The following is a 12,362-nucleotide window of genomic DNA, read 5'->3' on the forward strand; positions in this document are numbered from 1 at the left end:
CTCTTAACTCAACAACCGCTTCACCACTAACAGGGTCCGGCCCACCATCAGCACCCAGCTTGCAGAGCTCCAGTGCACAGTGGATCACACCAGCCAGTTAGAGAGCTTGCCTTTTTTTCTTGTCTTTTTTCTTTTTTCTTTTTTTTTTTTTAGGGCAGAACCACCGGTGGAGTTTGAACAACTTCCGAGAGTGGTCAGTTCTCCTGTCAAAGTAAATTTGCCCTTCTATAAAAGGAAGGGTCGGAATCACTGATGGGACATTTACTGAGTTAGTATCTCTTTAATCATAATTGCTTGAAACTAAGCGATTTGGATCCTGAATAATTTAAATATTGAGCTACGGTGGCAAGTAATTAATTATGTAAGCCCAGGAGTTCCTGTAGTTTCCGTGGAGTCTGTAGCTTTATTTAAAAAAGGAAGAAAGAACGAAATCACTGCCAGGCTGCATTTTTTTTCCACATGATCCTCTAAAAACTGGATGCTTGCTCTGGTGGCCGTACCTCCTGGCACCTGGCCCAGGCAGGCGTGATTAAGGGACTCATTTGGTTCCTCGATGCGCCGTCCTCCGAGTTATTTTCTAGGTCTCTTATGGCCACGTTGCTGATGCGAGTGGTGTTTTGGTTCAGTGGTGGGCTTTGATTTTTAACTTCTGGTACTAATGGGATTCGTGACCTTCATTTCTGAAAACAGATATCTCCCCAGCTTTGTTCACTTTAAAAATGTTTCCCATTAAAATCAAAAGCACCTTCGGACAGTTAGCCGCACCCTCCTTTGCACTGAGAAAGGAAAGTGAGAATAGGATTAGAAACATTCCTGGCAAATTCTTCCACTGGTCTGTTTGGGGCTGAAAGAGATGTCCCCCAAGAGGACACTAGGGAGGTTTTACTTCGACTGAACTTCGCCCTTGACCACCCAAGCCTATCCTCCTGAACGTTCCCATGAATTGGTTTACTTTTGTGTCAGATGTATGAGCCGCTGTCACACTCGGCCAATGCCACCTTTTCCCCTCTTGTGTGTAATCACACAGACCTAATTTCAGCTTTAAGTTAACTTCCTGGCCTTTGAATATGTTGAGACTGACAATGTTTTATTTTTAGAAGTAGGGTTTTCTGGTTGATAGAGACTACGCATCATGTTTAGCGGATGGGGATGAAAACTGGCCTAAAACAAGTCTTTGTAGAATACACACCTACTTACAAATATTTTTTTTATCGTCCAGGTGCCGGTGGCATAATTTGTCTAAGAGACTGTCAGCTATGAGTCAGCAGCGTTTCCATAAGACCACCTTGACTTCCATTAAGCACCATGGTCTCTCTCTGCCATCACCTACCGACCGTGAAAATTTGGCCGTAGTTTTCAAATTAATAGGCTGATTGCCTCCTCGTTCAGCACATACATGTTTTTCCTGATTTAAAAAGAAATGAGGTCTAACTGTGTTTTAAGTGATTTGCTTTGTTTGGGAAAAGAGATTGGAAGCAGACACTCAAATTTTTTCCTAAGTAAAATTCTTTAAAAGCTGATGCAGAATGTCTTTACAGATGAAATAATTGCTCGCATCCAAATGCCTGACCTTGTCCCTTGGAAACAAATGCAGTGTGGCAGCTGTGAATCTGTCCACTCAGTTTGTCAAGGAGGAGGATGAAACTTTAGAGAGCGGTCTGAAAAGAAGGTGAATATTTTGCACTTTTGATACTCTTAGGAACAAATAACTCACTTGGCAAATGGTGTCTTTTTTATGTTGTTTTTGTTTTGTATTGTGAACAGGCACTGAAGCTGATGTTATTTTTGTTTTAAGAATATTACAGACTGGAAACAGAAATAAACTATTTTAATGTGTGACGATTACGCGTCGCCCTTGCATCAGGAAGAGGAGGATTTGATCGTGGACCCATTCTCAACAAAATTGAATTTGCGTGTAACTCAAACACATGCCTGAATCTTCAGTGCAGATCTCAGGAGCTGCTACCCTAGAGGGTGGGCCAGCGCAAAGAGCAGATGATGCGAAACTGAGGCAGGGAGTAGGTTAAGGAAGTGTCACCAAGGGCACTTTGGAGGCCACCCGCTGTCTGGTTGAAAAGACATTCCATGCGCCCTCCTGGGCTGTTGGGTGGGCAGTTTCTTTGTGAGAGTCTGCATGTTACTTTCAAACTATTTGTTTATGTTCACAAATGGCCTAAAACCCAGACGCAGCCCTGAGTTCCTCAGGAGGAGCCATAGTGTAAAGGAAGAGGAACTGGAGACATAGGAGATGTTTATACGGGATTCTGTCCTATGGGTTGGTTTGTTTGTTTTTTTTTAAGTTCACTTCTCCAGTTCTTAGATAATCCTAAACTAAATGCTCTGTCCCTTGTAACAACACACGTGCTTCTCTTTAATTCAGACTCCTTAGAAATATTAGCTGTTGGATCAGACTTCTACTGAATGCCCTGATTTTACAGCCTCCAGTGACGCTCCAGCAGAAGGTTTTACTGGCATAAACTTGAGTACTCAGGCCTCTTGCACATAAATTCCTGAGCATCTGTCATCGACACAAGCTGCTGATTTATCAGGAAGAGCACGAGGTTCAGACGACTGTCACTTTGGGGAGCACACACAGCATCTCAAACAGCAGGTTAGCCGCCAGGAGGGCCGTGTTTCCTACAAAGATAAAAAACCAGAGGTGAACACCGAGCCAGCGGGCCGAGCCTCTCGCTTGCCTTTGTGCTGCCTTTCCAGATTCCCTCTTCTGCCCAGCCACCCTGTGGACACGCTTTCCCCTGAACCAGAAGGCTCTTTGTTTACAAACAGATTCCCACCCCAAAGGAAAGCCTATAATAATGGTGTGTATTGTATTTATCACCTACTCTCCTCCGAAGCTAACGGGCCTCAGTCTGTAAGTTCTCTAAATTGAAATTGTTGGGGCGGCCTCTGCTTTGAATCTCTCTCCTAAACCAGCTAACTGCCCACTTTTTTAATATTAATAAACATCACTTAGGCCGCGACAATTCACTTCTCCATGAAACAGCAAAGGAGGAGGGGGGGCTGTGCTATCCTACTACCAATTACCTTATCACTGTTCCTGGGGGCTGGTTTTCCTTCTGCTGACGGGAGGGCAAGCTAGTAAGAGCCACCTCCCAGGGGTGTGTGTTCGAGTTAATTAGCTCACGTCTGTAAGGTGTGGAGCAATAGGTTTATTTTCTTCACTGCAGAACACGCGCAGCAGGTTCCCAAGTTATACAAAAGGACGCAGGATAGGAAGCAGAAATAATTCTACTTATTAAGCAGATTAATAGAATTTAAACTCGCAGCTGCTTACGGATCACAGTACTGTCGCTTACTCACCCGAAGGATCATAAGGCGGTGACACTTCCACAAGATCACAGCCCACCACGTTCAGGCCTTGACAACCCCGGATGATTTCCAGCGCCTGTCCAAGACCAAGCCTGAGTTGTCCACAGCAGTCACCATTGACCGGAAAAAGCAACTACAGAGATCCCAGTGGATCTCTCCCAATGCATGCCCACCCTTGGACTTGGAGCTGTTGCTTCCGCTCGATAAACGTTTATCGACTGCCAGGCACACTGCTGGGCATCACGTAGACACAAATGGCCAACACACAGCCCCTGCTCCCGAGGGGGTCCATCGTGTGATGACGGACACAAGCAAACCAGTCATTTCAATGTCATGCATGAAAGGCTTCAAGAAAAGCAAGCGTAGGGGGTCCCTGGCTGGCTCGGTCAGTAGAGCATGCAGCTCTTGATCTCAGGGTTATGAGTTCGAGCCCCGTGTTGGGTGCAGAGATTACTTTAAAAAACAAAAACAAAAAACACAAGTGTAGCAAAGTATAATACAAAAACCACCCAAAGAGCTGGGGGAAGCCCTCCCCAAGGTGGAAACACTTAGTTCAAGGAATTGACCAAGCAGATTAGGGATAGGGCAGCCTGGGCAGAAAGACACACGCAAAGACCCCAAGATGGAAAGAAATACCGGTAGTTGGATGTGGCCAGAAGACAAGATAAGTGAGGGGGATGGTAGGAAGAAGTCACGTCATCTCAAAGAGTTTCCATTGTGCCGGTGAAAAGCCCAGAAGAATGATAAACTGAGGAATGAGCATTGTGTCTTAGAAATCTCTCCGAGGGGAACCGATGGAGAATGGCTTGGAAGAGGTAGTTGCTAACATGCCCCTTTCTTAGAGGAGATAAGATCACTGATAGGTGTAAGTGGCCTTCATTTATTTACTCAAGTGCCTTTGAGTTCCTAGCCTTTAAGTCAGGCACTGTTCTAGACTGAGGGGTGGACTGGTAAAATAAAAGCCCTACCCTCCTGCAGCTTACCTTCCAGTTATAACCACACTCCAATTCTGCCTCCTGCATTAATTCACACTCAGCACACCTTAAGAAATCTCTATTTGGGGGCCACCTGGGTGGCTCAGTTGGTCGAACATCCAACTCTTGATTTTGGCTCTGGCCATGATCTCACAATCATGAGGGTCCGCACGTCAGGGTCCACACTGGGCACGTCACCTGCTTGAGATTCTCTCTCCCTCTCCCTCTGCCCCTCCCTGCTCATGTGCACTCGCTCTCTCTCTCTCTCTCAAAAAAGGAAAAGAGAGAGCTTTATTTGGATGTTTCTAAAACTCTTGAACTACCTTGGTAGGTAGTCCCATAGCACTTTTTAAATTTAACCCCCAAAAGATAAGTTCAGTGTTTTCAAGAGGGGATGCTGCAAACTGTCCCCATGCACCAACTACAGGTGATCAGAGGCACAAAGCTCAAGTAACAGACAGTTATGTCCCAGAGAAGAAATGAGGGCCTTTGCCAAAATCAGTCCACTCCTCGTGCCAGAAGAGTGTTCAACCTGTGGTCAGCCCTGAGCAGAGTAAAGCCCAAGTGCTCTGCTTTTAAAATCCTATCCCGATCCTGAAGACTCACTACACGTCCCAGGAAAGTGGGGGGCGGGGGTGTGGCGGGGGGGGGGGCGCTGGCTAAGAATCCTCACCCCCAGGAACTATCACTGGTGAAACCTCCTTACCTGACTAGGGGTGAGACCAGCAATTTCGGGCGTCCCTGTCCCCGGGGCGTAGGCGGGATCCAAGCCGTCAATGTCAAAGCTGACGTACATGGGTTTGCCTCCCATCTGCTGCCTCACTTCCCCCATCAGAGGAACCAGGGACTTCATCCAGCAGTCTTCAGCCAGGACCAGCCGGAAGCCCTGAGGAGGCAGGAAGTAAAGAGCAGGAGGTCGAGGCTTCTGCATGGCAGCATTTACGGGGCATTTCTCCCGTGCCAACCCCACGCCAAGTGCCTTGTGGACGCTTCACACGTGACCCCCAATCTTCACGAGGACGGAACGGTCGTCCCCGTTTGACTGGTGAGGAAGGGAGGAACGACAGCTGGTGAAGAAGCAGGTAGGAAGTCGAAGCTGCCCCAGGGGGACGGGATCAGAGGGCAGCGTGGCTAGGACGGGAGGGAGAAACTCGGGTCAGCTCGCGGTAGCACCTCCTCCAAGACTAGCCTTGGCACACTCTAAAAGCAGGGGACTTGGGTCTTTCCTGTTGGGATCTTGTCACACGTGTCCACCTAGGAGCCACTCTGCCTGGTGGGGAAGAGGACAGGAACCGGAAAGGTGGCCGCTCGCCTTGGCTTTGGGCCTCCCCGGCTCTTTTCCAAGCCAGCGACGGCCCAGGGATGGGTGTGTTTCCACCCGCCTCCCCACCCCAGCGACGAGCGGCCTCCTTTGCCTCACGAACTAACAGCCTCGCTCCTCTCGGCTCCACGTGACCCTCTCGATGGCCACTCGGCCTTCCGTCCCGTTTTCTGAATTTGGTCACTGAAGCCCCTGTTGAATCTACAGCTACCACTGAGGGGGCACCGGACAGAAGGGCACTTTGCAGACTGGGGACAGAGGGAGGGGCGTTTGGTTTGTCACCTGGCTCCAGCTGTATCTGTAGGGATCCAGGGTCATGGCAGAGCCCCGGATGCCGATCTGGACCACGCGCTTACAGTCCAGGAGTCCCTCGTCCACGCACCGGCGGAAGGGCGTCCCATGATAGACCTTCTCTCCTAGGGCCTTGTCAGCCGTGTCCGTGTGGGCATCCACGTGCAGCAGCCCCACGGGGCCATGCCTGATGACAGCACACAGCTCAGAGGCCAGACCTCCTCCCGGGGCCTGAGCACAGCCACCCCCTAGGCCACCGAACTTCCAAACTTCACAGTTCATGGCCACGGAGCGGAGACCTGCCATCAATTACCGGCCTTGCAACTGGTGTCCGTCTGCAAATCGTTTAGCATCTCAGAGCGATAAACTCAGAGAAAGGCAGGCAGAGAACAGACAGGTACTGAAGCGTACCCACCCACTACCTAGCACCACGAATTTTCTTCACTTGGAGACGGAGAGGCCCAGGAGGATGAGAAGGAAGGATGGGGCTCAGGTGAGCTCGGCTGAACTAATCAGAGCCTTTCTACAACCAAGAAGCAGGTTCAAACCCAGCTCCCTCTCCATAATCTCCATCAACCCTGCCGGCCGCCCCAAAGAAACATATCGTCTAAATCGATGCCTCCAGAAAAGACTTGAGCCCACCCACCACCAACCAGAAGGCTGCCCACATGTCTTTCCCTCATATGGATACTGGAGCCGCCACCGCCTTGGCCTTCTGCCTCTTCTTCAAGCTAATTAACCAAAGTTAGTTCGTCCCTGGTAGACTTCCATTACTAGAATATCCATTTTCTCGTTCTCTGGGGAAGGGGCCCTTTCGGGAAGAAACGGGGCCCCTCCCCGGCAAGCAACATCATTGTGCATTTGGCCTTTGAAGCAAAACAGAAACTGAAGTTAACTGGGGTTGTATATTTCACGAGGGGCTCATCTTCCCAAAACAGAGGCACAGGCTGGGCATGCATTCACCAGAGCCGATGTAGGGCAAGCCAGGGTGGCCAGAAGTGTTAAAAATAAATCGTCTTGGCTCCCAGCTGGTGACTGACAGGGACACCTGGAGCTCGCCCGACCTTAATTTTGATCCACAGAAGCAACTCAGCCGGGAATTTCCTATCACCCCAAATAACCTGAGCCAGCAGAGGTCACTCGATGCCAGGGAGTCGCAAACAACTCATTCCCTAGCCCCTGAAGTTTGAAACCTTGTGTGGAACCAGACGCCTGGGACTTACTTTTTGGCCATCGCTTGCAATATAGGATATGTGATTGTGTGATCTCCACCTGCAAAGAGGAAAAAGAAAACATCTGACATGTGGATAAGATGGGGGCGGGGGGGACCGTGTATTTTACAGAGCAATCCTCAAATCGCCCAACGGTGCCACCCTTTTGATTGGACTGAAGAACTATAACATACTCAGCTAAAATGAGATCTCGTTCAGTGGTGGGAAAATGGCCACGGGATACTCGGGATTACATTGTCATCCAAAAGAGGAAACGGGCACCTGGGTGGCTCAGTTGGTTAAGCATCCGACTTTGGCTCCGGTCATGATCTCACGGTGCGTGGGATCGAGCCCCGCGTCGAGCTCTCTGCTGACAGCGTGGAGCCTGCTTGGGATTCTCTCTCTCTCCCTCTCTCTCTGCCCCTGTTGGCTCTCTCTCTCAAAACAAATAAATAAAATTTAAAAAGAGGAAACAAATTAAAGCTTACAGGTCAGATGTCTGGAACAGCTCTGTCCAGTAGAGCTTTCTTTCTGCAATGACGGGCATGTTCTCTAGCTGCACTGGCCACCGTGGTGGCCACTCCCCACATGTGGCCACTGGAATGTAGCTCATGCCACGGAGGAGCTGAATTTTTTATTTTAATTACTTTTAATTTTATTTTTTTAAGTGTATTTATTTGGAGGGGAAAAAAACAGCACGAGCAGGGAAGGGGCAGGGAGAGAGGGAGAGAGGGAGAATCCTAAGCAGGCTCCTTAGGGTCAGTGCAGAGCCCGATGCGGGGCTCGAACTCACGAACCGGGAGATCATGCCCTGAACCGAAATTGAGGGTCAGCCACTAAACCAACTGAAAATTAATTTCAGTTTCAATAACCACATGTGTTGGGGCGCCTGGGTGGCGCAGTCGGTTAAGCGTCCGACTTCAGCCAGGTCGCGATCTCGCGGTCCGTGAGTTCGAGCCCCGCGTCGGGCTCTGGGTTGGTGGCTCGGAGCCTGGAGCCTGTTTCCGATTCTGTGTCTCCCTCTCTCTCTGCCCCTCCCCCGTTCATGCTCTGTCTCTCTCTGTCCCATAAATAAATAAAAACGTTGAAGAAAAAAAAATTAAAAAAAAAGAAAAAGAAAAAAAAAGAAAAAGAAAAAAAAATAACCACATGTGGCTAATGGGCACTGCACTGGCCAGCTCAGTAAAAAAGTATTACGATAGATGACCATTAAAAACAACAGTAGCCGCATTTACAGAAGCTCAAAATATGCCAGTCAGGATGCGGGGTACTTTATGTGCGCTTTCATTATGTGGCCCTCACACAACACAGTGAGGTAGGTGCTATGATTCCCATTTTACAGGTGAGGAAATGACGCAGGAGGAGCCAGGGAGAGGTAAAGCTGAGATTTCAAACCGTGTCCCTCCAGAAACCACACTCCTCACCACGCACGATGTTCTGCAGGCTGGGCCCACGCTTTTGGCAAAAATACATTTGGATATTTGGAAAAAGGTCTGTGTCATTTTAACTCTTTGTGAACTGGAAGAGAAAGAGAAATGGAAGGGTGGGAGGGGTGGGGGGTAAGAGGAAAACTCCATAGATGGACAGAGACCCTGACTTGGAGGAAAATGCCCCTTCGCACCTCTCTCTCAAAGTCATATAGGGGCGCCTGGGTGGCGCAGTCGGTTGAGCGTCCGACTTCAGCCAGGTCACGATCTCGCGGTCCGGGAGTTCGAGCCCCGCGTCGGGCTCTGGGCTGATGGCTCAGAGTCTGGAGCCTGTTTCCGATTCTGTGTCTCCCTCTCTCTCTGCCCCTCCCCCGTTCATGCTCTGTCTCTCTCTGTCCCAAAAATAAATAAAAACGTTGAAAAAAAAAATTAAAAAAAAAAAAAAAAAAGCAGGTTCTTGAAATAGTTAGGAAGTCACAATTGAGCCCCTGTTGTGAGCCTTCCCCCGGGGCCTGGAATGGAGGAGGGAGGTGACAAAGGTGAGGTGGGTAGAGGCACTTGCTGGGACGCAAAATTTCAGGGACACCAAAAACAAAACAAAACGAAACAAAAAAACCTCAGTAATTAAGATAAATACTAGTTTAATGTAATGCTTTTAAAATTCAAAATCAGTACCCCCCCCCAAAAATCCATGATAAATTTTAAAGAAAGGTAGGATCAGTAACACTGCTATTCTGAGCCCTATCGGAGCCTCAGGCAAAAGGGAAAAGTCAGTCATATTTATTGTTGACTTTTTGGCACCTTAAATTTTGCACTAAAGCAAATGCCTTGCCTGTGTGCTGACAGCTTAGAGCCTGGAGCCTGCTTTGGATTCTGTCTCCCTCTCCCTCTGCCCACCCCCCTGCTCACGCTCTGTCTCTCTCTCTCAAAAATAAATAAACATTAAAGTGAATGCCTCGTTTGCCTCACCCTAGTCCATCCCTGTCAATCGTACCAGTCCAAAAATGTAAATATCCTCTCCCCAGGGGAGAAGAAACATTAATTAGAGGGGCGCCTGGGTGGGTTAGTTGGTTGAGCGTCGAACTCGACCGTGGCTCAGGTCGGCTCAGGTCACGATCTCGCGGTCGTGGGATCCAGCCCAGCATCAGGTTGCGCACTGAGTATGGAGCCTGCTTGGGATTCTCTCTCTCCCTCTCTCTCTCTACCCCTCCCCCACTCAAAATAAATAAACAAACAAACAAAAAGGATTACAAATTCTCTTTCCTATACCGTCTCCATATTCACCGCGGCTTGCCCGTGATAAATAAACCCTCCGTGCAGAGAACTGCACTTGCCCTCGTAGATGTTATTACCCAAGGTCAGAGGAATACAGCCAGCTGCTACGATTTTCTGATAGGCCTCTCGAATTAGACGGCAGCTGTCCTGAAGGTTGTAAAGATTGACATTCACATCACCTAGATCTGCAACCGAGAGGGACTGGAAGGGGAGGGCCCCCGTGCTAGGGTTGGTTGTCCGAAGCATCACGGATTCTTCCCTGATCCGCCGGGGTCCAAATCTGGAGGAGGAAGAATCATCCTGTGAGCCATCCCTGAAAGGTCAGAGGTCCTACCTCGGCCGGGGTTTCTCAGCCTCTGCACTGCTGATATTTGGGGCTGGATGAATCTTTGATGTGGGGGGCCATGCGGTACATTGTGGGATAGTTCCCCTGGTCTGTAACCGATTAGATGCCAGGAGCAAGTTGTGATAACCAAAAAGTCCTCCAAGAACACCACCAAATGTCCCCTGGGGTCAAAATCATCCCTGATTGAGAATCACTAAAACCCAGGCTGTATAATGAAGAGATTAAAGGCACAGACTTGGAAGCCCACCCATCACCAATTTACTAATTGGCATTAGATAACTTCTTCATCTCCGTGAGCCTCAGTTTCCTAATCTGTAAAATATTTACCTTCCTGGGATGTTATAGGAATGAAGTGAGGTCATCTATGCAAAGCGCCTTGCATTTAGTAGACATTTAATAAATGGTGGCATTTCTACTTCAGATTATTCGTCTATACGGTATTTACATCTGTAAAGTGGCTGAGCCCAATCAGACATAGCTGATGCTCACTATTTAGGAAAACAGACTTCACTTCCTCTGCCATGATCTTAGGGAAAAAATGCCTTGGGGCGCCTGCCTGGCTCAGTCGATAGAGTTTACCACCCTTATCTTGGGGTTGTAAATTCCAGCCCCACGCTGGGTGTAGAGGTTATTTAAAAATAATTTTTAGGGGCGCCTGGTTGGCTCAGTCTGTTAAACGTCGGACTTTGGCTCAGGTCATGATCTGGCGGTCGTGAGTTCGAGCCCCCCGTGGGGCTCTGTGCTGACAGCTCAGGGCCTGGAGCCTGCTTCTGATTCTGTGTGTGTGTGTGTGTGTGTGTGCGTGTGTGTGTGTCTCTCTCTCTCTCTCTCTCTCTCTCTCTCTCTCTCTGTCCCTTCCCCACTCATGCTCTGTCTCCCATTCTCTCTCAAAAATGAGTAAATGTGTAAAAAAATTAAGAATTTAAAAACTAATATATATTTTTTTAACCTTAAAAAAAATAAAAGCCTCGTGTTTGAGCAATTCTTGATCGGGTGCCATCTAGATCAGGTGCCATCGCATTGTGTGATGAGGGAGGGGGGAAACCAACGGTCTGTCAGTCGATTAGGGGCGTTCTGGAGCCGGCACCAGCTTCCACCCCCACCCCCACCCTGGCTGAGGGGAGGCGCCGTCCGTGGGGCTTTCGCGCCCAGTGGCCATCGGGTGGTCCGGCCACGTGTCCCCCAGTCCTGCGGGCCTTACCTCGCCCCGGGCCGGTTGGAGGTCCCAATGTCCAGGGGCACCCCGACGAAGGCGGCGTCCAGCCCCTGGGGGGACGCCTGCAGCGGCAGCCGCATCATGGAGCAGACGCCCACCGGCCGGGCCACGACCTCGGAGCTGGGGGGCTGGTTCCGGGGAGCATCGGAGGCCCGGCGGCGGGGGCTGCGGCCCAGGTGGCGGAGCCCGGCGGCAGGGCGCGCGCCCCCGCGGGCCCCCAGGCTCAGGGCGCAGCGGGACGCCAGCCGCCGCAGCATGTCACCCGCCGGTCCCCGCAGCGGCCCGAACGGCCGACTGTGTGTGCTCAAAGGGCCGGCGGCCTGGGGATCAAGGGCGGGCGAGGGGCCGCGCTCTCCCCGCCCCACTCTCCGGACTTCGGCCTCCGGCTCCCTCGGTAAACAGAACCGGGCCCCGGGGGACGCCCCCCGCCCCCCACCCCGCGGCCACCGCACTGTCCCTGGGGTCTGCGCCCCGCAAAAGCAAGCCCTTGGCGCCTGCTTCTCCCTTTCAGAGTAGTATATTTTAAAAGCAGAAAGAGTTACAGGGGGGAAAGAAAACTTTCTCTAAGGAAGAGAAATTGGAAATGCATTTTTTTAAATAATGTGTTACGAAATGCCTGGGGTAAGATTCCCGGGAAGCAGAGTCTCTTGTTTAAGTTTATTTATTTTGAGAGAAAGAGAGAGAGCATGCGCAGGGGAGGGGCAGAGAGCCAGAGCGAGAGGGAGAGACCGAATCCTAAGCAGACTCTGCACCATCCGAGCTGAGCCGCAGGCTGGGCTTGAACACCTGACCTGTGAGATCGGGTCGCAAGAGGAGATCAAGAGGCCTGTGCAACTGAGCCGCCCAGGCGCCCCAGGGCGTAGTCTTTCTAAATAATCTTTTTTTAAAAAGGCCTTAGAGACCAGCTTGGTGAAGGTCACACTGCCAGGGGGCCCCCTAATCTCCAGTCCTCTTTATTTCGGGGCGGGGGG

General features: G+C 50.2%; 1 protein-coding gene across 4 annotated transcripts; it reads right to left on the reverse strand.

Moving 5' to 3' along the window:
• Positions 1-1,090: 1,090 nt before the first annotated feature.
• Positions 1,091-11,990, reverse strand: AGMAT (agmatinase (putative)). Of its 4 annotated transcripts, none has more exons than XR_005786595.1 (8): positions 11,377-11,986; positions 9,907-10,109; positions 7,140-7,188; positions 5,908-6,103; positions 5,011-5,190; positions 3,322-3,406; positions 3,046-3,182; positions 1,091-2,637 (listed from the first exon to the last, which is right to left on the reverse strand). XR_005786595.1 is itself a non-coding variant. In XM_040462046.1 (7 exons), exons 1-7 carry the CDS (start codon positions 11,646-11,648, stop codon positions 2,564-2,566), a joined length of 1,059 nt encoding a protein of 352 aa, XP_040317980.1. In that variant the 5' UTR covers positions 11,649-11,979; the 3' UTR covers positions 1,091-2,563. The 4 variants fall into 4 exon arrangements, 2 of the variants coding, with proteins under 2 accessions (XP_040317980.1, XP_040317999.1); XR_005786596.1 differs by having other exon boundaries at positions 3,046-3,147; positions 11,377-11,984; XM_040462046.1 differs by lacking the exon at positions 3,046-3,182 and having other exon boundaries at positions 11,377-11,979.
• Positions 11,991-12,362: the final 372 nt, after the last annotated feature.

This window comes from Herpailurus yagouaroundi, unplaced genomic scaffold (genome assembly GCF_014898765.1).
Source record: "Herpailurus yagouaroundi ecotype Mexico unplaced genomic scaffold, PumYag 77, whole genome shotgun sequence".
NCBI classification, from domain to species: domain Eukaryota; kingdom Metazoa; phylum Chordata; class Mammalia; order Carnivora; family Felidae; genus Herpailurus; species Herpailurus yagouaroundi.